The following is a 26,647-nucleotide window of genomic DNA, read 5'->3' on the forward strand; positions in this document are numbered from 1 at the left end:
TATGTCCCAATAGGTAGAAAACAAGTGATTCAGTGCCTCCTGCTGCTAAAGTAATTGTAAAACTACACAAAGATATACTAAAATAGTCCCTCTCATCCATTTGGGTTGTCTCTTAGTCGGAGTGGTCCCTCCGGCACCGTGAGATATGTGCGTGTTTGCTCTGTGTGTGTTTGGACTAAGACTCAGACTAAGAAAGAGGTAGTTATTGGAGAAGAAGTGGGGAACGTGAGTAAGGGGCCTCTGAAGGAGGGGAAACGGGACGGAAGTAAGCAAGCTGACCTGGCAAGTCTGTGGTGGAAACAAGAGGGGCAGTGGTACGGGAGGTTTAGAAAGGCAGGAGCTGGACGCATGGACTGAACAGGAGCTTAGCAGGAGCTTTTGTTTTAGAAAGCAGGTTGTGCCCCTTGCCTTTTCCTTAAAGCTTGATTGGCAGAGCGCTATGCCATCTCTCCAGTTGGCCTTTGTATTCCCTGCCGCCTTTTGCTGGTCCAAGCTAAGAAACTTGAGTATACTTCATGGACTTCGCTCTGCTGTCTTTCTGTCCTACTCCCCCCACCCCCGCTAATTAAATTTCTCATCCTCCCTCAGGCTCTAAGCCCAATTTAGTGAGACGAAACAGATGCACCAGGTGGGGAGGGGAAGCTGTTTTTTTTTTTTTGCCTTGCGATTAATCTTGGTTGCTGCATTAAAAGTCCTTTTTAAAAATTGTGACCTATGGAGCTCTTCTTCACACAGGATCACCCAGCAACGAGGAGCGAGAGGGAGAAGGGGGTGGCTGCTAGCAGAGAGGAAAGTGCTTCTGGTATGAGGGGAGCTGGGAAGAGAAAAGGCAGCTTGCAAGAGCAGAGGCAGGACAGCAAAGCAAATGAGCGAGTGAACATTTGGCCTGCGGGGTGGCCTGTTTATTCCCCCTCACTCCCAAGGCAGCTGGGTAGCATCCGTCTCCTCGCGTGAGAAGCTACCGAAGGACCTTCTCACCAGGTGTGCTCCCTCAATCAGATTTCCCACCTCCCTCTGGCAGCCCTTGGCCAAGCTCGGCTGCCTCAACGAACTGACACAAGCTTCGGTGACACCACCACCACCACCACCTGCACCCGAAATCTTTCATCTTGAAGTGTTTCTTGAAAGTCACCCCAAAGGGGTGACCAAAGTAGGCTCTTTATCCCTATCTCATTTATCTCTATCTCATTAGAGATAGACCTCGATTTATGGGCACAACTGAGTCAAAATTTCCATTGCTAAGCAAGATTTAAGTGAGTTTTGCTCCATTTTGTGATCTTCCTTGCCACCGTTAAATGATGTTCAGTAGTAGTAAATCAGGGGTGGAATGCAAATATTTTTACTATTGGTTCTGTGGGTGTGGCTAGGTGGGAGTGACCATCTGACTGGGTGTGTGTGGCTTTTTTTTTTTTTTTTGCACCCCCCCCATGCTCCATTTCTTTTGTCTCCTGGGTCTCAGGGAAGCTTCCTGTGAGCCATTTTTGCTCCCAGGAGGCTTCATTGAGGCCCAGGAGTCAAAAAACGAAGTGTGATGGGGGGCCTTTTTTGGCCTTCTGGGCCTAGGGAAGCCTCCTGGGCAAAGCAGTAAGACAGCGAGAGGGATCTTGGCACAGTTGATTGTCGGAACAGCTGATCATTGGGAGGAGAAAAAAGAGAAATACCAGTTCAGCCGAATGGTAGCATTTTTTACTCCCAGTTCACTTGAACTGGGCTGAACAGGTAGAATACTACCACTGTAATAAATATATATTGTATCTTGTTGAGGCTGGGAGGCAGAGCCTTGTGTGGTAAGTGACGTCGAGTTGGCCATGTCCACCCAGCCACTAAGCAGAGAACCGGTTGTTAAAAAATTTGCACTGGGGTGGGCAGTTAATTTTCCCCAAGGAGCTACATGAATAAGTGGGACTGTTGTGGAACCAATAGGCTGAACTTAATTATTCTGCCAGCGCATATGTGTTGGGGGAGGGAGCATAGAGGGAAGGAGGGAATGCAGAGCTTCGCCTCACCTGAGTTATGTTGCTTCTCTTCTGCCATAGGTGGAAAAGAGCTCTTTCTCTCACCAGCCAATTAAAAGAGCACACCCAGCTTCCTCTTCCGTCCCTGAAGTGCATTTATTTACATTTTATTCTCCCTCGAGCTGCGAGGATCATCCAGAGAGTGGGAGGTGCTCCAGTCTGCGTCTGTGTAGGCTGAGCTTAATTACTGAGGAACGCTCCGCCCTCTGTCACATGGTCCCTTGTAGTGTTCCCCAGTTTTATGCTCAGCCTTCGCAGAGTTAGGCTGTGTGTTTTGATTGTGCTTCCCACTCTTTGGCTGATTCAAGCAGGATAATATTTTAATTACAGGTTTGATTTCAGTTTATTATTTCCTTAGCCTCTGCGCATCTGTGGGTTTCTTGAGACTTAGGGGTGTGCGTTTTCGCCCCCAGGGGGCTGAGCGGGCGGCTTAGCAGCGCTTAGCACTAACCACCCCCCCTCTGCCGTTTATTTTCTTTCCGTTCCTGCCTTGCCGTCCTTGTGCCTCTAGAGGTCTGGAGCCTTTTATTCTGGTTTTCCCCCCACTAACGCCAATCGCCCAGACAGAGGTGATTTCAGCGTCCTCGCCCTCGTGGCTTGCAGGACGCACCCGCCCTGAGCCGCCCGCTTCCTTTTTTGCTTTTGATTTCCAGGCGGCCGCCATTTTGGGCACCGCCCCGTGGCCGGGCGCCCTTTTTGCAGGCCTCCTATTGCTGTGACGATCTGGTGGCCCTAGCCTTAGGCTCCCAGGCCTAGTAGGGCTGATCTCTCTATCTCCCTCTCCCCTCAAAAGGGAAAAAACTGTACTTTATTTTATTACTTGTTGGTGTAAGTGTTGGCTCCCGCAGCAGATCTCAGGGCGGGGAAGTAGAAAAGCAGCCACTCCCTCCCTGAGGGGGGGCAAGCTGCCTGAGGCCTTGTATTGCTGGCGTTGATTTGGCTGATTGGCTTCTTCTTCTTCCTTTTACCAACTGCCAGGTTGTTATTCAGTCCCCCTAATACAGAATATCTTCATATTTCTTTACATTGATGATCCAATCTCATCCAATTGGCATTTATTCTCTCTCAGATTTGCTTAGAGAGACGTAGCCTCCCATCACTGCCCCTGCAGTGTGTTTTTCCTAGATCCTTATCCCGGTGGGATATATTTGTACATTAAAATTTTTCTATATCTGTGGCAGTTTAAATTTTTTTTCCTTTTTTGGTCATATTTTTCAGATTATTCATTGCAAATTCCAAAAGGGGGCGCGGGCCAGTTTCTGGATACCCGGCCTTACCCAGGTCGTATCCTAGGCGTGCCAACCACCTGTATACATATATATATTTCTATATATATTCATATTGATACTTCTGTTGTTTCACCATGGCAGATGATAACCCTAACTCCCGCCATTCTTTGAAGGCAAAATCTAAGTCCCATCATGTGCGCAGACAGGCTAAGGAAACCTCCCAGGAGTCTTCTAAGGCCTCTCAAAGGGACGCCTTAAGGCACTAGAGAGGGAGTTCGATAGGCGCTCTAGGGTGACTCAACCAACACCCCCAGCCGCCCCTTCTACTTCCAGGTACCCCCCCCTCCAGTTTGTTCCCCTCTATCCAGGCACAGCTCATCCCAGGAGTCTCACGCCCCTGGACCAGCTACCAGCCGGATGCCTGAAGCAACCTTCACTCCCATGGCCGCTGGCCTAAGACAGGAGGACCCGCCCACGATCGAGATGCCTGAGTACATGAGAACTTGGATGGAGCAGGCTATTCGACAGGGGATAGCTCAAGGCATGCAGCAGATGGCCAGACCAAGCCTTTCTCAGACGGCTCCCGCACAAGAGCCGGTGCCAACTAGGTCCATGCCCACCCTGGACCCCGCTCCTGGTCAGGTACCCTCCCAGGGGGCCAGCCCTCTTCCAGAAAGGGAACCGGAGGAGGGAATGGAAATTTTAGACCAATACAGGGAGGAGGAGGAGGACCCTGAATGGGGATCCACCTTCCATGGGGAACCCTTTTTGGATTTAGACCCGATGGAAGCAGAGTTGTCGGAGGACGAGGGCCTTACCCCCGATCAGCCTTCCTTTGTGGGGTTATTCAAGCCCCACATGTTCAAGTCCATCTTGTTCAAGGCCAAGAACACCTCGGGCCTGGCCACTCAACTCCCCCCTGCCCCCCTCTCCTCTGGGGAGGAACCGGAGGACGCAATGTTCAAGCAGCCCGTGGTGGCCGAGGATGTGATTCCTGCCCCTCCCATTTTCCACGATCTGGTTTCTAACCAACTGGGCTTTACGGGGGCTCCTCCGGCCCCATCCACACAGGATAAGAGATTGTTTAACCTCGAACCGAGTTTCTGCTCCCTCCTCAATACCCCGGAGGTGGACAAGCCCATTATTGGTCTCGCCTCTTCCTCCTCCCCGAGTGACCCCCTGGAGGCCCTCAAACCCGAGGATAGGAGGTCTGAATTGGCCTTGCGTCGGGCTCATCTAGCCGACGCCTGGGCAATTAGATCGGCCACCGCAGCCTCCTTCTTTACCAGTTCCTCTATCCGGTGGCTCCGTCAACTGAAGTCACACATCCCTCCATCCAATATACGGGCGCTTCAGGACATAGCCAAAATCACAGCGGCGGCAGAGTTCTCAGCTGACGCCATGTACCATTCGGTTAAATTCGCCTCCCGGGTGTTAGCGTCTCAGGTCACTGCCCGCCGCCTGCTCTGGCTCAAACCATGGTGGGCGGACGTGAAGAACAAGGTCAAGCTGGCCTCCGCCCCCATTAAGGGGGAGAAGCTTTTTGGGCCGGCCCTGAACCCCCTCTTGGCCGAGACTAGGGGAAAGAAGAAATTCCTCCCTCCTCTTTTTCGGAGGCCTGACTCCCGAACTCCTCAGCCCTTTCGAAGAGGGTCCTCCCGGTCCTTCTACCAGTCCCCCTTCCCCCCCAGGTACCCGAGACCTCCCTCGTATAGAGCATCATATCCCCAAGATCGTTCCGACTCAAGCGATCGAAATAGGAGGGGCGGAGGATTTAAGCGTCCCTTCAGAGGTTCCGGGGGGGAGACCCTTCCGGCGCTCCAAATAGATCCTGTCTCTTTCCCCCCATTGGTAGTCGGCTGAGACATTTCGCCGACCTGTGGGATTCTACCACTTCCGACAAATGGGTCAGGGACTCCATTAGGTTTGGACTTGCTCTGGAGTTCAACTCTCAACCTCCTGAGTTCTTCATGTCATCTCCTCCCTCTAGGGACCCCTCCAAACACAAATTAATGGATTCTGCCATCCACCACTTACTCTCAATCCAGGCCATCCAGCCAGTTCCTCCCTCTCAGCGAGGCCAGGGTTTCTATTCCCACCTCTTCGTAGTTCCCAAGTCCTCGGGGGGATGGAGGGCTATCCTGGACCTCAAACGACTCAACCGTTTCCTATCCCTCCGCAAATTCAAAATGCACACCCTTCAATCCATTTTGCAGGGCACCAGGCAAGGAGATTGGCTATCTTCTATAGACCTCTCTGAGGCATACCTCCACATCCCAATTCGGCCTTCCCACTCCAAATTCCTTAGATTCTGTTACAATCACCATCATTTCCAGTATGTGGCCCTTCCCTTTGGGCTAGCTTCCGCTCCCAGAGTTTTCACTAAGATCCTCGCGGCCCTGGCAGCTCGCTTAAGGGACTACCCGGTCCGGCTCCACTGCTATCTGGATGATATCCTCATCCTGTCCCATTCCCAATCCCAAGCAGAACTGGACACCAAGACTACCCTCTCTGCTCTCCAGGCCCATGGTTTCCTGGTCAACCAAAAAAAGAGCCAACTGGTCCCTTCTACCCGAATTGCCCACTTGGGGGCCATCATTGACACGGTGCAGGAAAAAGTGTTCCTTTCCCCAGAAAGGCTCCAGAGTATTCGAAATTCAATTCCAGGTTATTCGACGATCAAAGAGGGCTTCTCTATTAGAATTGTCTAAATTACTGGGAAAAATGGTTTCATGCATTTCTATTATTCCTTGGGCCCGTCTTCATACTAGGTCCCTGCAGTGGCTCCTGCTCCCGTTTCAAAGGTCCGGCAGAAGCAACTCAAAATCCTCAATCAAGGTACCTCCAAAGGTCCTCTCATCTCTCCTCTGGTGGACCAACCCTGGCATCAACAGGTGTCATCTCTTCAAAGATCCCCAGCGTCTCATCATCACCACAGACGCCAGCCTGAGCGGCTGGGGCGCTCACATCCAGTCCCTTACAACGCAGGGCAAATGGTCCCAAGCAGAGCGGGCCTGCAGCATAAACTGGCTGGAGCTCCACGCCATCCACCTGGCCCTGCGCCATTTCCTGCTTCAGGTACACGGGCGGCACATCCTTATTCTCATGGACAACGTTACCGCCAAGGCCCATGTCAACAGGCAAGGCAGGACCCAGTCTATCCAGTTGATGAGAGAGGCCAAAAGACTCTGCCGTTGGGCAGAGCGTCACCTCCTCTCAATCAAAGCAGAACACATTTCGGGGGCCTCAAACACCCGAGCGGACTGGTTAAGCAGGGCCACCGTGGACCAGTCCGAGTGGCGCATTCACCCATCCCTTTTCAGGGAGGCGACCATGATCTTCGGTCTCCCGTCAGTGGATCTCTTTGCATCCCCCCGCAACACCTAGCTCCCTCGGTTCTTCTCCAGATTCCCTTCCCCCGGGGCCGAGAATCACGACGCACTTCGCTGTCCGTGGTCCCCGGGACTCCTGTACGCCTTCCCCCCGTTAGCTTTACTTCCCAGAGTCATTCAGAAACTGATCCAGGAGAAGGCAGATCTGATTTTAGTGGCCCCCTATTGGCCCAGGCGGCCGTGGTTTGCGGACCTCCGCAACCTTTCGGTGTCTCCCCTGTGGAGAATCCCTCCGGACAGGATCTCCCTGTCTCAGGGGCCCATTCAACATTCGGAGCCCCAATGGCTCCAACTAACTGTGTGGAGGTTGAGCGGGAAAAGTTGAGGAAGGAGAATTTATCTGACCAGGTCATTAACACGATCCTGGCCGCCAGACGGCCTTCAACCAATCGGATATACGATGCTACCTGGGTCAGCTTCTGCAGGTGGTGCCATGCCTCCATGGTCAACCCGCTCTCGCCTTCGGTGGCCCAGATTTTGAATTTTCTCCAGGATGGGCTCAAAAAAGGTCTCTCACCTAATACCCTGAGACGCCAGGTAGCGGCCCTCTTGACCGTCGTCTCTGGCGACAATCTGGGTCCCCTCTCTCACCATCCCCATATCAGGGCCTTCCTAAGGGGGGCTACTAACCTCCGTCCCCCTGTCGTGCACCGGTACCCCACTTGGGACCTTAACAAGGTCCTGGTGGCCCTAACCAAACCTCCTTTCGAGCCTATTAGAGAATCCTCTCTCCAAACTTTGATCTTTAAGGTAGTATTCCTGGTGGCAATTACCTCGGCTCGCCGAATTTCGGAGATTGCTGCCCTTTCGGTGAGAAAGGACCTTTGTATCTTCCATTCCGATCGGGTGGTCCTACGCCCCGACCCGAACTTTTGCCCCAATCCTTCGCGGGAAAGGGAGAAACGATGGCACACCCTAGATGTGAGGCGGGCCCTCCGCATATACATTAACCGCACGCAACCCTTTAGAAGGTCCGAGTCCTTATTTCTCTCCTTCCAGCCCAAGTCCTTAGGCCACAAGGTGTCCCCTTCCACCAACGGGCGATGGATCAGAGCCACCATCGCCAAGGCTTATTCGTCTCAGGCCTTGCCAGTTCCCAGCGGGGTTACGGCGCATTCCACCAGAAGTGCAGCCACCTCTGCGGCCTGGGCTACCCAGGCTCCAATCTCAGACATTTGTCGGGCCGCCACCTGGGCTTCCCCCTCCCCTTTCATTAGGCACTATAAGATTGACATCCTTGCATCAGCGGAGGCCTCGTTTGGTAGACGAGTCCTCCAGCGGGTCATCGAGGACCCAGGGGAGCTTCCACCCCAGACAGATTCCCTCCCGTAGGACAGCCAAGCTTTGGTATGTCCCACTCTCTGGATGATCCAAGCAGCTCGAGGGAGAATGGGCGTTGGTCTTACCTGACACGCCATTTCTAATCGAGCTGTGAGGATCATCCAGCCCCACCCTTTTTAATTTTTTTCCGTCTGGGGGAACCTTGTTTCAGGCAATGATACCTTAAGTCTAATTAGATGAGAGTTAGACGACTTTCCTCCTCTCTCGACTTCGCATAAACTGGGGAACGCTACAAGGGACCACGTGACAGAGGGCGGAGCGTTCCTCAGTAATTAAGCTCAGCCTACACAGACGCAGACTGGAGCACCTCCCACTCTCTGGATGATCCTCGCAGCTCGACTAGAAATGGTGTGTCAGGTAAGACCAACGCCCATTTTCTAACTTTCAATTGACCTTACATGGTCCAGATAGGGACAGTCAAGTACCAGATGTGACCTAGGTGCCATAAAATGCCCAGGTTTGCCTTAAATAAAATAATAACACCAACAACAATAATGCCACAACATTTATGTATACATAAATCTGTCTGTCTGTCGTGACTGCTAGGCTTCTGTTGTTAATAGTAAAAGGATAAGGACCAGCATATCCAGATAATTATGTGAAATACTCATTTTCATATTAAATAAGCACAGTAGTAAAGGCAACAGTTTATTAAATCTAAATACCAGACTTTTAATTTTTTTTAATCTCTGATTCTGATCTTTTGAATGCCTTTCTAACCATAAAGCTTATACTAACATTTTCCAATTGTATTCAGTATTAATGTTCAAGAAATTCTTAACATTATAACACTTCAGTGACATCATAATCAGAAGCATTCAGTGTGGACATTTGTGTATCTGACCACAGTGTGTATGTAGCAGTTATAAAAACCATGTATTAAATCTGCATGCAAAAAGGCAAAGCTAATATGTACTAATTGATGACCCCTAACTAGCAATCATGCGCCTGCACAATAAAAACTGCACTGAATTAAGTTTCACATTAACATTTGTTTGTTGTGGATGAAGACTGAAGATCTTCAGAGTCCTATTGAAACTTTCAGTTTTTGACACTGGCTTGTTTAATAGTCTTTTAAACAGGATCTATTCTATACATTTCTAGGAAAGTAATTTGAAATGAATAGGTAAAAAAATAGGTCTTTTCATTTCTGCATTACACAGCCATTGTCAATATTCTTTAAGGTAAATTATGTTACTATGGAAAATTGTTTTTATCCTATATTTATGTTTACTTTGATTTCTAGGGCATTTAAAGCTCTGTGTTTTAAATGTACATCAAAGTGTATGCCTTCAAGTTAGCATTAACTGCTAGCAATTGCTTAGATAAGTTCCTGCTGTTTTCTTGACAAATAATTTCTATAGTGGCTTGCCATAGCCTTCCTCCTAGGTTTGGGAGTGACTGGACCAACATCACTCAGCTTGCTTTGTACCTATTCTCCTGGTTTCTAGTCTCATTTCTTTAATCATTATACCAAATTGGCTCCCGTTCAAAGCACACATAACTATTTAATGTACAATAGATAATTACTACAGATCTGGCTTGTGAATCCTATAGCATTTTTCCTTCTACAATATAGATTACAACACATGCCAAAAAAATGTTTTTCTTTAGAATATTAGAATCAAAACTTCAGAATACCATAGGATTCCATTTTCTCTCCCTTTGTTTTAAGCAAGAAAGGAATTTTGGAGACCAGAGAAAATGGAATCCTATGGTATTCTGAAGTTTTGATTCTAATATTCTAAGGAAGAACAGTTTTTTGGCATGTGTTGTAATCTATATTGTAGGAGGAAAAATTTGACATACAGTATAATAGCCACAAATCAGAAAGACTCTAGCTGTACCTTTAAATACTAGCACATTTTATTAAAAGACATAAACTCACAAAAGCTTATGCCTTTTTAAAATGCTAGTTTGAGACAATTCTATGAGATGCTTTTTGATTATAGAGTTTCATGTGATCATTCTCTGTGGCTTCAAGAGTCTCCTTTGACAACTACTGTGAAAAATGGTGCATAATTTTTTACTATTTTGATGCAAAAGAAAAATTAAAATTGTCTTATAATAGGCTTTAAAGACTTTTTCTTTAAACCAAGGAAAGCTCAATCTACTTTAACAATCCGTCTCCTCCCCAAAAGGCATCAGTAAGGTCTCTAGCTGTCAAAAATTGTCCATCTCTGGTTTATATTTTCTCAAACATTTTCCATAAACCACTCAGTATACGCTACATTGGTTTCTGCAAGATAATAACTAATTATATAGAGTTCCTACTGTGTACAGTTTTTTAATAATTTCCTTTTCATAATTAATAATTCCCTTTCATAAGTTATCACCAGCAAGTATCTGAAAACTGTGCCATGCTTCATTCTGAAATTGTATTTATATGATTCTTTTTCCCCCCATGTGCAGTTGCTCGTATTCACCCCATGGAGCTTATGCTCAAAGCAAACTTGCCCTTGTATTATTCAGCTATCAACTGCAACATCTCCTGACGTTAGAAGGGAGCCACGTGACGGTTAATGTTGTAGATCCTGGAGTAGTGAATACGGGTCTCTATCAGCATGTCGGTTGGGCAGTGAAAATGGTCAAGTGGATTGCAACCTGGCTCTTAAAGGTACTTGGAAATCCTTTAATGGTTCCACATCACTCTGATCTTTTTGTATATTGTTAAGTATGTGTCAAAAAAACTTAAATATCTAGGAATTTGGCTAACAGGAACATGCTCTTTCATAAAAGAGGATAATTATATGAAATTACTTTCACAGATGAAGAAAGATCTGGCCAATTGGGAAAAATTACAACTATCACTATTAGGCCGAATAGCGGCTATAAAAATGAACATACTACAGAAACTATTACACTATTTTCAAACAATACCTATAAAATTGGATAAGAAATTTTTTTAGGAATTAGATAGGATGGTAATGAAATTTATATGGATGGGGGAAAAAGCACGAATAAAATTGAAAACGTTATAAGATAGTAGAACCAGAGGCAGCCTTGGACTCCCAAAATGGGAAACATATTATCAAGCAGCAATTTTACTATGGGTTAAGGAGTGGATAAACTTAAAAAATAAAAGAATTTTGGCGATAGAAGGTCATGACCTCCAGATTGGGTGGCATGCCTTTCTATGGGATAAAAAGAATAAGATCCACTCCTATTTCCATAGACATTTGATAAGGGACTCACTTTTACAAACATGGGAGAAAATAAAAAAAAGCATTATTTGAAAAGACCAAATTGGATCTCACCTATGGAAGCTATATTATATCCAAATACAAGGGACATTAAAAAATGATTAGATATAAGGAATTGGTAGATGAACAGGGGGAATTAAAACCACTGGATAAACTAAAAGAATAAGGGATAATATTAGACTGGTGGGTATATTTGCAAATTCAAACTAAATTTAAGAAAGATGTAAAAGAGCTAGGGATAGATAAAGATTTACAAAAATTGGACCAAATTTTGACAGGCAAGGATATAAAATTTATAACACAAACATGTAATTATTTACTGGAGATAGAACTAGAGGAGGAAATTGTTAAGGGACCAATGATTGCCTGGGTGAGAAATGTGGGTCATAATATAAATTTGAATGAGTGGGAAAAGACTTGGACTGAGAACTGGAAGCTGACTTTGTCAACGACATTCAAAGAAAATCAATATAAAATGTTTTGTGGATGGTACTTAGTGCCGGCATGACTGGCGAAAATGTATCCAACCTTGAAACCAGAATGCTGGAAGTGCAAACAAAAGAAAGGAACGTTTTTCCATATGTGGTGGCAATGTTTAGAGGTCAAAAAATACTGGAAGAAAATACAGAGATGGCTTTTTGAGATTACAAAATATAAATTGAATTTGGAACCCGAAACGTTTTTATTAGGTATGATCAAAGGGAATTTGAGTAAAAATAAAAGATACCTTATTGTACACATCTTAACTGCAGCAAGAATCACTTTAGCACAAAATTGGAAAAGTGATAAAATACTACCAGATGAAATTTTGATTCAAAAAATAATGGATTGTGCTGAAGTAGATAAATTCACTATGGAACTGAAAGGCAAAGAGGATCAAGAATACTATGTGACATGGGAGAAGTGGTACGAATGGGTGATGGATAAGGATAAAAATAATGTATAGTCACAAAATAAGAAACATGTATATACAATGACACAATAACTGTTAATGGAAATGAGATTTTTGTATTTTTTTTTTGTTTTAAATAATTTTTTTTTAAGTATGTTTTCTCTGATCTCTAGAATTTAGTGCACTTTTTACACCCCTCTATTTTTCTTGGGATTTTCCTGTGCTTTCAGTGTGAGAACATATGTCCCTAAGAAGTTGAATCCAACACAGTGAGGCTCTATCGGGGACCCACAGATCACAGCAAATCTCCAATTAATTGCATTCATCCTCCAGCAACTCAGAGGTATTACTGAGTTCCTACTCCTGACTAGGAGCTCAAACTATGCAAGGCAGTTTTAACCTGGCTAATCAGTGTTGCCTTCATTTTTGCAGTTTTTGAGATTTCTACAGCATCCTTTTTTATAAAAGACCCAGTGCAAGATTTTAAAATAAGTGTGACTAAAACTCAGCACAGATTGTCAGCATCATTATACCTGAGCAAGACTATTTCCTTGGCTCAGTGCTAGAAAGGCTGTCTGGCACACTAATCGCTATCAATTAACATTTCTGTGTAACCTTTGAATTTAATATTCTATCCTGGATTCAAAATAGGAAAGACTCTGGGACCTTTGTAATTAGACCTTCATCTTCAGTAGTGTGAGTGGCAGACAAGTGGGATGACTAAGATGACCTAGAGAGTCTGTGCTACCAGGAAAGCAGCTGACATAACTCTGTCTTCATGTTCAACAATTCTTCAGTCAAGATTGTTGGAGCAAACAAAAGGAATCTAGGGAAAAGAGCAGGGGTGGGCAAACTACGGCCCGTGGGCCACATCCAGCCCGTTGGTCATTTTAATACGGCCCGCCTCTGAAAAAAAAAAATTCCCCTCTGAAAAAAAAATTGGGGCCGGCCAAAAGAGACCCCGTGCTGCGCGCTATAAAATCGCGCACACAGCACGGAGATGGGCAGCCGCTTCCCTGGTGGCGGGGCCAAGGTCGCCGCCCAGGGAACGCCCACTGCTTTCCCTCCGCCCGGGCTCCACTCAGGTGTCCGGCTGGGGCTGTCAGGAGTTGCTACCGCGGGCGCAGCTCCGCGTGGCTCCAGTCCCGCGTTGCCTTGGGAAGGGAAAGGCAAAACCAGGGCCCGCTGAGCCTGAGCCTCCAGTGCTGTTGCAAAGCGCCACCGCGGCTCTTCCTTTTTGCCTTTCCCTTCCCGAGGCAACGCGGGACTGGAGCCGCGCGGAGCTGCGCCGGCGATAGCAACTCCTGACTCAGGGGGCCTCCGAGGGGAGGGGAAGGAGGAGAAGAAGGGGGGGAAGGGGGGCAATTCCCAAAAAATCTTGTGCTGACCCGGCCCGTCTGTCAAATTTTAAAAGTCAATGTGGCCCCCAAGCCAAAATGTTTGCCCACCCCTGGAAAAGAGGATATGGTGAATGGTGTCATTACAACTAGAAACACCCATTCCCTGATCAGCTAGTCTGGAAAGCTGCAATTATTTTTAGTTCTTCTCTGCCCCAGGTGCAAATTTTGCAAACTAAAACTTGCCATATAATCTAGCAAAAGAGATCTCCATGATGTAATAATTAGCTATTTGTGAACTCAAGGAGATCCTAGGTTCGAATCCATCCTCACCATGGAAACTCACTGGATGATTTTGGGCTGTTCATTCATCCTCTGTTTAATCTACTACACAGGGTTGCTTGAGGTAGAGGGTGGGTATATAAGTATATCCTACGTAAAATCTAAAGTAGAAGTCTAAAACTAGATTCATGAATAAAATTTTGCATTAGTACACCATTTTCTTTAAATACTTCATATGAAGAGTTCGGTTGCAATAGTATCTTATATTATTATTGTTGATGTTGTTGTTGTTATTATTATTATTATTATTATTATTATTATTATTATTATTATTATTATTATTTAAATATAACAATAATATTTCATTAGCTAAAGCCTTTAACTTCTCATCATGGTGAAAGATAAATAGCAAAGTTGACAAAAGAATTTTGGTCAAAATTCTGCAGGTACATTTTAAAGCTACTCAATTTTTCTTTTCTTCTTTAAATAGGAAACATGGCTTTTCTGTCTTGCCCAGTGAAAGGGTAGCTGCAATATAGCCCTTTTGAGGTTGTAATTATAAGTCAGTGCACCTTCTATAGTTGTCCATAAGGGATATTTTAAGAAATAAAGGATATATCTTCTTGGAAATGTTGTAAATTCAAGAATAAATATTTTCCTTTTTGATAGAAGAGTATTTAAATACCAGTTCACAGAGAGCTTAATAATATTGCCTAATCACTCTATTTCTCAGGTGTATGTACATGTTTTTAAAAAGTTATTAATAAAAATGGATTTTGCTGGAAAAAATATTTTAAAAACCAAATCCTGTTGCTTTCTGTATTTGCATTTGGAAGCATTAAAAAAATAGCTTGCCTCACCTGTTGACTTTCCTTTTCTTCTGAAATATAAAAGATGTGATACATTCTATAAAGCAATTGCAATTGTGCTTCAAGTGTTCTTTGTGCTTTACTTATGTGGCAGAATAAGCAATTGATTTCATCAAAAGGGATGAAACGATTATTAGAAATTGTGGCTGCTGCTATTTATGTAATTTTCTGTACTCCTTCTGTCTTTATATTTCTATGAAGTACCCACTTTATTGACAGAATAAAACATAGGGGTGCAAGTCAACTAAATTAAATCTGCCATACCTGCCTGCAGGTTCATTTTAAGCACTGTGTCCTCCATGTAATAACTAGGCACAAGATAAATGCTCATGTTGCCATGAAAATTGCTTTTGTAAGACAAAAAATAAATACAATAGTAAATTTTATAACCTTTGATTTAACTTCCTGAGAACTATCTAGAGTTTCCATCAGAAAAAAAAAATATAGGATGAGAGACATAATTTATCATGTAGGCACATCAATTGAAAAGAGTCTGTGCTGAGAAATAAATGTTAGTATGAGTATTGTGATGAGAAAATGGGACCTGCAGGAAATCTGTCCCAGAAATCAAGGAACCTTTTTCTTAGAGAAAAACTTCAGGAAATATGGATTGGATTTGCAATATGCTGCTATCTTGGAATGGAAGTACTTTGATGACAGGCAACAAAGTTATGGATTCCTCCAACTTTGTCTTAAGGTTCTTCATAAGTCTCCTGTTGAGTTAACGAATTTTATTCACTCTGTGTTGGTTTTCTTCACATCTGAAAATCTTTTTCTTTCTTTTCTTCATCTGTCCGTGTTGTTATATATTTTTGAGTGAATGTCAAATACAGATGGAACAAATAAACTGCAGATCATGAAATACTTTTATATGTATAGATAGATATGTGATAGACAGATCATCTGCATAAGGTTAAGAAGTACCAAAAAATAAAGATACAAAATGCAAATTTAAAACTGTAAAATAAAACATAAGTTGAAAACATTGTGAAGGGAATTTTGGTGATACATTCCTGCCTTCATTTCCTTCTGTTCCCCCAGCCACTACTTAAATATTTATGCTATCTTTAATATTTAATATTAAACACTGGAGTTTATTGCTTGTATCTGTTTAAGTCATTCCATTTTTTTGTTTTTAATTCATCTCTTGATTCTTTTCCTAGAAGCCATGTCCCAGATGTAGAATCTGCCTTGCTAGGTAATTAAATTTTATGTGTGTTTGTGTGTGTTTTCGTAGATTTTTACAGGTACAGGTATTGGCGTGTTTGAACACACACACACACACACACACACACACACACACACATATATGTATAAAGTTTTCTTAAGTTTTCGCAGGTACTTACATGTATGGTATTCAGCTTTGTTCGGGTTTTTTCCCACGTCATTATAGTTGTGCTTTTAAAGTTGTAGCAACGTTTCGGCAGAATCTCATTTGCCATCATCAGGCTTCTGTATTGTGTTTGTGAGTCAGACTTTCACAGCCGTTTCAGTTTTAAATTTGGGGCTAGCCTACTGCTGTGCCAGAATGGTTTTTTTTTTCTTCATCCTGATTGGTTGGGAGTCTTGGTCTGTGTTTATTGGTCTTGGAGTTTGCTGTGTTCTGCTTGATTGGTGTTTCTAATATCTTCTGTCTGTTTTGTGGCTTTTTTTTGTCTTGATTGGCTGGCAACATTGTGCTCCTGTATTGGAGCCTTTTAGTGCAGCTTGGCTCCGAGTAAATGGGAGGCTATCATTTATTAGGAAGTTAGGTTTCATCTGGGTGCCTGGTTGGAGTGTGTTTGAGCTGGAGGTATCAGGGGGAATCTGTTTGTGCCCAGGTGTTTGCCTGGCTTGTGGTGTGGAGATTTTTTTGTTTGTGAGTGCAGGCTTCCAAATAATTGACAATCTGGTGGAATCATCTCTTCTATTAATGCTTTCAGGTCTTTTTTCAATCTCTATGGCTTCTCTGATAATTCTGTGGCTGGGGTTTTCTATAGTGGCTAGAGTTTTGGTGCCATTGACGTCGCTGCTATGACCTGTTGCTTTTATGTGTTGGACTAGTGAGGAAGTGTGTTCCAGCTTTTTTACTGCATTTTTGTGTTCATCCAGGCGGGTACTTATTCTTCTATTGGTCTGTCCAATGTATGCGGCCGGGCATGATGCACAGGGGACTTCATATATGCCTTGGTTTTCCAGGTCAATTTTATCTTTGGGGTTTCTTAGGATGGCTGCTATTTTTCTGTCTGTTTTGAAGGCAGTCTTGATGTGATGCCTGTGTAGTATCTTACCAATTTTGTCTGTAGTACCTCTTATGTAGGGCAGGACAGCTGTTCCATAGGTCTGTTCATCTTCTAGGTCTCCATTATGTCTCAATGTGTTTTTGTGGATCAAGCCAGTGATTTTGCTCTTGTGGAAGCCGTTAGCTGTCAGTACTTTAGTCACGGTGCATAGTTCAGTCTTTATGTGTGTCTTGTCTACCAGGTGTTTGGTTCTGGCGATTAGTGTTTTGGCCACGGAGTTTATCTATGCTGGGTGGTGGTGGGATTGGGCGTTGAGGTAGCAGTTGGTGTGTGTTTTCTTCTGGTATATGGTGTGTCCTAGCATGCCATCTGTTTTTTTGTAGATTAGTACATCTAGGAATGGTAGTTGTTTGTTTATTTCCATTTTCATGGTGAACTTGATTTTGGGGTGTGTGCTGTTTAGGTGTGTTAGGAAATTGTTTAGGTTTTCTTTTCCATGGGACCAAATCACAAATGTGTCATCGATGTATCTTAACCATAGTTTGGGTTTGTGGGTGGCATTAGCTAGGGTTCTGGATTCGAATTCTTCCATGAACAGGTTTGCAATGACGGGTAACAGTGGTGATCCCATAGGGGCTCCTTCTATTGTATCTTTGTATCTTTGTCCTTTGTATATGAAATATGTGTTGGTTAAGCAGTGTTCTGCTAGTTCCATGAGGTGTTTAGCTGGTTGGTATTTATTTTTGATGATTTCAAGAGTTTCTTTTATCAGGACTTGAGTGAATAATGAAATCATGTCGAAACTTACAAGCAGATCTTCTTGTTCCACGTGTAGATCTTTGATCATTTCCAAGAAGTGGTATGAGTTTTGTACATGTGAAGCTGCTGCTTCAGCATGGGGGCGTAGCTGCTTTGGTAAGTGTTTAGCTAGGTTTTGTAGTGGTGCTCCTCTGGAGCTGACTATGGGTCTGAGAGGTATGCCTTCTTTGTGTATTTTTGGGAGGCCATATAGTTTGGGACATCTGGAAGATTTTTCTCTTGGGATGATCGTCTGTTGGATCTCTTTGCTCATGTAGTTGGTTATAATTTTCTTCTTGGTTATTTTTTCCAGATATGTGATTGGGTCCGTGTTTATGGGTTTGTATGTGGAGTTTTGGAGTAGGTCTGTCAATTTTGTTTCATAGTCTTTTTTATCCATTACTACTGTGGCATTACCTTTATCTGCTGGAAGTATGATTGTGCTGCTGTCGTTCTTTAGGGCTTGCAGGGCTTTTAGTTCCTCTTTGTGCAAATTGCTTTTGATCTAGGTGTGTTCGGGTCTTTTCCTGTGTAAGATTAAGAGTATCTTGGCGACGTTTCAGCGAGATCCCACTCGCCATCCTCAGGCTGGTGCTTTCGGCTTCATGCCAGTGCAAGCAGTGTGTGATCGGAGCTGCCGTCTCTCTATAAATACTGGTGGTGGGGCTGGTGTGCTGGGCTGGTTGGCTGCGCTGCTGCCTCTTGATTGGTTGATGGAGTTGATGTTGGTATAATGGGCTGTGTGATGGCCTTGTGAGTTTTGTTGTGGAGATATCCTGGATCTTGTGCTGTAAACCAGCACCTACGAGAAACTCGAAGTCCGAAGAGCCACCATCTTGTGTGATCTCACATTCCTACGCAATTGCCGAGACAAAAATGTGATCCCCACATGCTTCCAACTCAAATTCCATTCCAAAACCTCAGCCATTTAAAGGATCCTGAAAAGAACGGAATTAGCCATAATCAGAAATGAACTCCACAAGAAAAGATTCCTACTAGACCAAACCAACAGAGACCTACTCACACTCCATCACAAACTCAGCAACAAAATCCACCCAGCACTCTGGGACAAATCCAAACAATTAGCCTTCTGGAGAGCCAAAACAGAAACCTCCCACAAGACAGACACACACACCAGGAAACTCCACAGACTAGAGAAACGCCAGAGACCCAACCCTTCCCTACAACAACACATCAAACAAACAGTACACAACATATCAGACAGAACCATCACCATAGCAGAAACCAATGTCCTTTCCAAAGGATTCAACTTTGCAGTCGCCCCCAAACGCATCCCCACTGAAAACATTATATGCAGAGTTGAAGCTAGCCTAACCAAAATCAACCCAGATGCAGCCAACGAAATCAGACTTGAAGTCACCAACGTCCTCTGATCCAGCAACCCACCCAGAAGCAACCTACACAGAGAACAAAAAGCACTCACCAAACTGAGGAAAGATAGCAATATAACATCATTCTCCCAGCAGATAAAGGCAACACCACAGTCATAATGAACACATCAGACTACCACTCCAAACTATCCAACCTACTCCAAGACCCTGCTTACAAACCTCTGAATACTGACCCCACCATCTACCTAGAAAAAACCACCAAATCCAAAATAAAAGCGTCTCCCATCAGTGAAGAGATCCAGCAGAGAATCGTCCCCAGAGAAAAATCATCCAGATGCCCTAAGCTCTATATGGCCTCCCCAAGATACACAAAGAAGGAATACCACTCAGACCCATAGTCAGCTCCATAAGCTCACTTCTGCAGAATCTTGCCAAATTTCTCACCAAACAATTCTAGCCCTACACAGAATCCATCACCTCACACGTACAAAACTCCTTCCACTTCATAGACACAATAAAGAAACAAAACCTACAATCCAGCGACCTACTCATCAGCTTCGATGTCATATCCCTCTTCACCCAAGTACCCATCAAAGAAGCCTTGATAGCCATCCAAAACAAATACAACACCCCCCCCCAACACATCCTAGATCTGACTAACCACTGCCTAACCAACACATACTTCATCCACAGTTGACAAAGATACAAACAGATAGAAGGAGCACCCATGGTGCTCCTCTCACCCATCATCGCTAACCTATACACTTTGAAACCAACGGTCTAGACAAATCCGAACAGAAACCCAAACTCTGGCTCAGATATGTAGATGACACTTTTGTAATTTGGCCACACGGGAAAGAAAAACTGGACAACTTCCTCACACATCTTAACAACTTACACCCCAAAATACAATTCACTATGGAAACAAAAACCAACAACCAACTTCCCTTCCTGGACGTCCTAATTTACAAAAACCCAATGGCTCCCTAGGACACACCATCTGCTGGAAAAAAACACACACCAACCGCTATCTAAATGCACAATCCCATCACCACCCTGCACAGATCAACTCCGTAGCCAAGACCCTCATCTCCAGAACCAAATGCCTAGCTTACAAAGTCCACCTGAGAACAGAACTACACACCCTAACTAATGTATTAATTTCCAACAGATTCTATAGAAACACTATCACCAATCTTATCCGAAAAGAGATACCCCCAAAAAACCAAGACACAGAACAAGACACTCTTCCCCTATCGTACTCTTCCCCTACATCAAAGGCACCACAGACAAAATCAGCAAAATTCTCCACAAACACAATATCAGGACAGCCTTCAGCACTGACCAAAAAATAGCCAACATTCTAAGAAACCCCAAAGACAAGATCCAACTAGAAAACCAAGGAGTTTATGAAATACCATGCAGCAATTGCCCAGCCACATACATTGGACAAACCAACAGGAGAATAAATGCACGCATCACAGAACACAAAAACGCAGTCAGAAGAGAAGAAAATATTTTCCCTCTCTTCCAGCACCTTAAAGCCACAGAACATGAAATTAATTTTGAAGGAACCAAATTAATATCCAACACTGAACAAGAGAATAATCAGGGAAACCATCGAGATAGAGAAACACCCCCATAACATGAATAGACGGGACAATACCTCCCGCCTACCAGACATCTGGAAGCTAGCCCTCGCCAACAAATGAATCCCAGCCACAAAAACCAACACCAGACCCAAAACAACATGGAACCCCACCGCCAATCCCTCTCATCAGACCCAGGCCCTAGCCCATCCTATAAACGAAGGACAACTACCATCCAGAAAACAGACCACGGCTGCTGCACCAGCTGTCGCACCCCTGACCCCAAAACCAAACAAGCTGACACACGCCAAGAACACAGATCCAGACCCCAAACTTGAAGCCAGACTAAAACCCAGAATGCTACATCACAGCCACCCACTCAGGATATCACATCAGAAAACTCAGGAAATTACACCACAAGAACTCAAGAAGTTGCAACACAGCAAATGACCCAGGATATCACAGCACAAGACCAAGGATACCACAGCAATAAATCTCACAAGGTCATCACACAACCCATTACCCAAGCCGTTACAACACAGGAGGCTAATGGAAAAGAGATCAAAACACAAACGACCCAGGAGATTACAACGCAAGACCCAGGATACCACAACAAAAGTACTCGCAAGCCCATCACACAAACCATTACCTAAGCCGTTAAAACACGACAGGCTAATGGAAAAAGATCACTACAAAACAAACGACCCAGGAGATTACAGCACAAGATCCAGGATATCTCCACAACAAAACTCACAAGGCCATCACACAGCCCATTATACCAACATCAACTCCATCAACCAATCAAGAGGCAGCAGCGCAGCCAACCAGCCCAGCACACCAGCCCCATTTGTTTTCTTATGTTTTCACAGGTATTTATATGTATGGTATTTAGGTTTCTTTGGGTATTTTCCCACGTCTTAATATTTGTGCTTTTATTATAGCAATGTTTCGGCAGAATCTCATCTGCCATCCTCAGGCTTGTGTATTGTGTTCTTTTTAATCTTGTGTGTCAGGCTTAGCAGCCGTTTTTTGTTTGAATTTGTTGCTGGCTTTCTGCTTTATTTGAATGGTTTTTTCCTCATCTTGATTGGCTGGGAGTCTAGGTCTGTTTTTATTGGTCTTCAACTTGCTGTGTTCTTGATTGGTTGGCAACATTGAGTTTTGTGCATTGGGGTTTCTTAGTGCAGCTTGGTTTCTTGTGAATGGCCGATAATTATTAGGAAGCTAGGTTTTATTTGAGTAGCTGTCTGGGGTGTGTTTGGGCTGGAGGCATTGGGGTGGGGGGTTGTTTGTGTCCAGGTGCTTGCCTGGATTGTGGTATAGAGATTTTTTTTGCTTGTGAGTGCAGGCTTCCAGATGATTGATAGTCTGGTGGAGTCATCTCTTCTATTCATACTATTAGATCTTTTATCAATTTCTATGGCTTCTCTGATGATTCTGTAACCGGGTTTTCTATTGTAGCTAGGGTTTTGGTACCACTGAAATCGATGCTATGACCTGTGGCTTTCATATGTTGGACTAGCGAGGAAGTGTGTTCCAGTTTATTTATTGCATTCTTGTGTTCTTCAAGGCGGGTATTTATCCTTCTGTTGGTTTGTCCTATGTATGTGGCAGGGCATGATGCGCAGGGTACTTCATATATTCAAGGCATATAAATTTTACCTTATTAAAATGTTATGATAGGTTTCCAGACATTAAATACAGGGCAATGATCCACAAATATGAAATATCATAAAATTAATAATCACTAGAAATTTGTGCTATTATAAGATTTTTCATGTACATTTCCGATCAACGATCCTGCTTGGCTAACACAACTGAAGTCATTGAAAAACTGCAGTGAGTAAATAATATATTAAATCAATATCAAATTTTGGATATGGCATGATTCCATGCATAAGATTGTAATCCAAGAATTTAATTCTAGTTGATAACCTAGTTGAGGTTATCAACTAGAATCAAATTCTATGTCAGTTTTACTTTTTCAATAGAACATGTTTCTAGATATCAAGGTATTCTCCCAGATTTGGTTTGTTGTTCTTCCAAAGAGGAAATCAGAAATCATTTGCAATAAAAGCCATGCAGAATCCTTGGAACCATTAATATATATTCTGCTAATTTAATATAATTTGAAGGGGTACGTGGGTTAGTAAAATTTAGTATGAATACCATGGATTACAATGCGATTGCAGAATTTGTTGTATTCGACATAGCATCATTTCCCAGTATTGTTGGTTTTTGAAACACTGCTATCATGTGTTTTTTTTAAAAATCCAACCTGTTTGTTATATTTACATTTTAGGAAGGCAGAATTATTTATTTTTTCTGGAGTTATTATCTATCAGTAAAACATCTTATACAAATTTTGAGTGTAATCTTTGAATATTATATATTGAATATTTTTCTTCTGAAATTCACACTGTGGCATCTCTATTACTATATTCAAACGTTGTCTATTCAATCATACAATTCTACTATCTCTTCCGAACTTACCTTTCCCCGCAGTGTTTTTGCATCACATTTACAGATATCAAACCTGAATTCTGATGACAGTGTTTATATTTTCAGAGTTAAACACTCAGATTGGCAAAAAAATACACTTTTAACACATACTATATGTTTCTTCAGTCTGCAGCTTCTCTTCTATTTATTCTCTCTGAAAAGTATTGTATAGATTAGATGTGCATTATTGTTGCTGTTTTTGCTTTTAAGTCAGTCTTGAAAAATCCATGTAGTTTTCTTGGCAATATTTTTGGAGGTGTTTTCCCCTTGCATGCAGAGGTGAGATTCAAATTTTTAACAACCGGTTCTGTGGGTGTGGCTTAGATGGTGGGCGTGTCTTGGTGGTCATGTGACTGGGTGGACATGGCTTGGTGGTCATGTTATTGGCTGGGTGTGGCCAACTCAATATGACTCACATCGAGGCACACATCTCCTCGCCTGGCCTCTCATGACTGTGGGGATGCTGTAACAGTCGTAAGTGTGAAAAATGGTCATAAGTCACTTTTTTCAGTGCCATTGTAACTTTGAATGGTCACTCCACACAAGCAAAGTACCAGCAAAGGAAGGGAAAAAAACTCCCGAGACATTCCTGAGACAGAAAGTCTAGTCCTGCCAAGAATGTAATAAGGGTTAACAGAGAGGCAGTTTCTGTAAGCAACACCAGAATGTTTCCTTCCTGCCTTCCTTACAGGATTAGGCCAGTAATTTCTTCTAACAACCGGTTCTCTGAACTGCTTAGAATGTTAACAACCGGTTCTAGCGAATAGGTGCGAACTGGTAGAATCCCACCCTTGCATGCATACTTTCTAGGACTGAGAGAGAAGGACCATCCCAAGTTCACCCAGGCTTCATATTTAATGTGGGACTGGAATTCATAGTGTTCTGGTTTCCAGTCTGGTACTTTTAACTACTACGCTATATTTATCTTAACATTATTGACAAAATACGTATTACAGCTATAATTGCACATTTGCTCTTTTGTTTAAATTTATGCCGATATATAAAGGTGACAAAGATGACACGTCTACTGGATCCTAGTGCACATTTCAACTGACAGGAAATAAACATATTGCTATAAGTCTCTTACTTTGTTCTGCAATTGGATATGACTCAGCAGTTGCCAGTCTGTTCTAAGTTTTCCTTTTTTTACTAGAAATATCTCTGGGTGAAGCAAGGATTTGGATAAACAAGACAGCATCACTCTTGTAAAGATACTCTTTGTTGCAGATCCATGTTTTAATGTGGGACCTTGTCAGAGTACAAATATATATTACTCTCTTTATGTTGTATTAATTTGTTGCAAGAATTTAATTATATCTGAGGTTGAAATATAAATATTGATTAGGTTACTTCAAACTTAACCTACTTATTTAAAACAGCAAATGAATTTAATTCTATTTTCTGCATCTGCGGTTATTTTATAACTTTTATTTATTAGTTCATTTTTCTCCTCTTTTCATTTGCTTCTCTTCCATTCCCCACCCTCCAAATATAGTTTTGTCCCTCAACCCAAGCTTTTACCATTTTGAGTCTAACCTTTTCTCTTTGATTGTCTAGTCCAAATAACTTCAATGTTCCACAATAGCTTGAACATTTAGCACAACAAATCCTATCCTGTGGGTCCATGACTTAATAATCCCACAAGAATTTATCCAGTATTGATTGATTGATAGATGCAACTTTGGATAGTTTACAACTAAAATATTCCATATACAGTATGTGTTTAGCAGATTCTATCAACAAAGTTATGTTTTCTATAATGAGTGCAGATGCTGTTTTTCAACCCCAGCTTGTGCAGTTAATTAGAATTAAGTTTGGAAAATATTGAAAATCATGGATATTCTGACTCTGCTTAGTATCTTATAGTTATAAATATTTTCAGAGCCTTCCCTCAGATCCTATAGCACCTGATAAAAACTTCAGGAAGTCAGGAAGGGATCATGCCAGGCAGCAAATTCCATCACTTTGTGAAAAGGACCCTGGCCACTGCCTGGACACTACTGTATGCCACACTCCACCCCATCCGGTGACAAAGTCATGTGGGATGCAGAATGTGAAACCTAGTGAAACCAGTTTCAAATGGGGCAATATATTCACCTTCCTCCAACCAGGGATTGGTAATATATGCTCTGTCTGCACACGCCCAACAACCAAGTCTTTATACCCAGCGTTTACTGGGAAGGGTTGCTAACACATTTTTGCTTATTTAACAAGAGACAAAGAATGGATTGTGAAGAGGGTATGGTAGAGTAAACCACATAATTTTATTTTTGTGAAATGGAGGCACTTGCTAAGAAAATGCTCAAGACTTGCACATCCAATTCTTTAGAATAGAATAGAATAGAAATAGAATAGAATAGAATAGAATAGAATAGAATAGAATAGAATAGAATAGAATAGAATACTTTATTGGCCAAGTGTGATTAGACACACAAGGAATTTGACTTGGTGTAAATACTCTCAGTATACATAAAGAAAAGATACATTAGTTAAGAATCAAGATTCATAACGTACTCTTAATGATAGTCATGGGGTACAGTCAACAATCAAATCATACTAGGAAACTGTCAATATAAATAATAAGAATACAAGCGACAAAGTTACAGTCCTACAATCACAAGTGGGAGGGAATGGGTGATAAGGAGTGATGAGAAGATTAACAGTAATAGTAGTGCAGACTTTGTAAATAGTTGAACAGTGTTGAGGGAATTATTTGTTTAGCAGCGTGATGGCTTTCGGGAAAAAACTGTTCTTGTGTCTAGTTGTTCTGGTGTGCAGTGCTCTATAAAGGATAGTAGGGATTTTTTTATTTATATACAATTTATTGATTTGCATTTATATTATCTGGCTTTGTCCTTGTTAAGTTCCAAAACAACAGCTCTAGCCTAAGTTTTGTTTGTTGGCTTGTTTGCTTCCTTTGAGGAGATTGGGGCAGAAAGAAGATAATTCCAATTTCATCATGTATTTTTATGTATAAAACAACCATGCTGCTTTTAGTTTTGGAAAAGAACCACATGGAGTTTCCAATCTTTTTTGTCTGCCCTCAGCATATTTAATATATCAAAGGAGCTCAGAGAACAGCCCATTTCAGAAGACCAACTTCATCTTGATGTTCTTTAGAAGGCAAGATTTATGAATTGCTGTAGTGCCTTAACTTCAAAAATGATGTGGGATGGCTGAGGAGGCAGTGCATGGGAAACAGGCCAGACATCTCTCTAGTGGGAAATTACTTGGCTTGTGGCTCCTTCATTCATGCTGCAAAGTAATGTTTGTAGCATTTCCTCTGTGTTGGAGCTAAGCCAGAAATAAATTAGCTGAATTGCTGAAAATGTGTGACTTTATGAGAGCACAGGTATAATTCCAGTGAATTGGCAGAAATGCCACATGTGGTATAACAGTGGTATCTATTGCTGGAAAATACAAATGAAAGGCTTCTGTTGTACTTGGGGATTTTTTTCCTGGCATCTCTTTGAATTAGATAGTATTTTGGTCTGATTCATCACAGTGAAACAATATTCTATTTTTGGCATGCATCAGGAATCATTTACATATATTTTCTTAACATATTAAAATATTTATGAATGTATTTATATTCCAAATTTTCAGTTCAGTGTACTTTCCCTC

At 42.7% G+C, this 26,647-nt stretch overlaps 1 protein-coding gene across 2 annotated transcripts in view; it reads left to right on the plus strand.

The window, feature by feature from the left end:
• Positions 1–26,647, plus strand: part of DHRSX (dehydrogenase/reductase X-linked) — a 139,080-nt gene that overhangs the window by 94,911 nt on the left and 17,522 nt on the right. For both annotated transcript variants that reach the window (XM_087938394.1, XM_087938393.1), the window contains exon 6: positions 10,390–10,594. In XM_087938394.1, coding sequence (XP_087794520.1) covers positions 10,390–10,594 — 205 coding nt within the window. The remainder of the gene's footprint in view (positions 1–10,389; positions 10,595–26,647) is intronic.

The sequence above is a fragment of the Pseudonaja textilis genome, chromosome 8 (genome assembly GCF_049901715.1).
Source record: "Pseudonaja textilis isolate UNSWEBS1 chromosome 8, rPseTex1.2, whole genome shotgun sequence".
NCBI classification, from domain to species: Eukaryota; Metazoa; Chordata; class Lepidosauria; order Squamata; family Elapidae; genus Pseudonaja; species Pseudonaja textilis.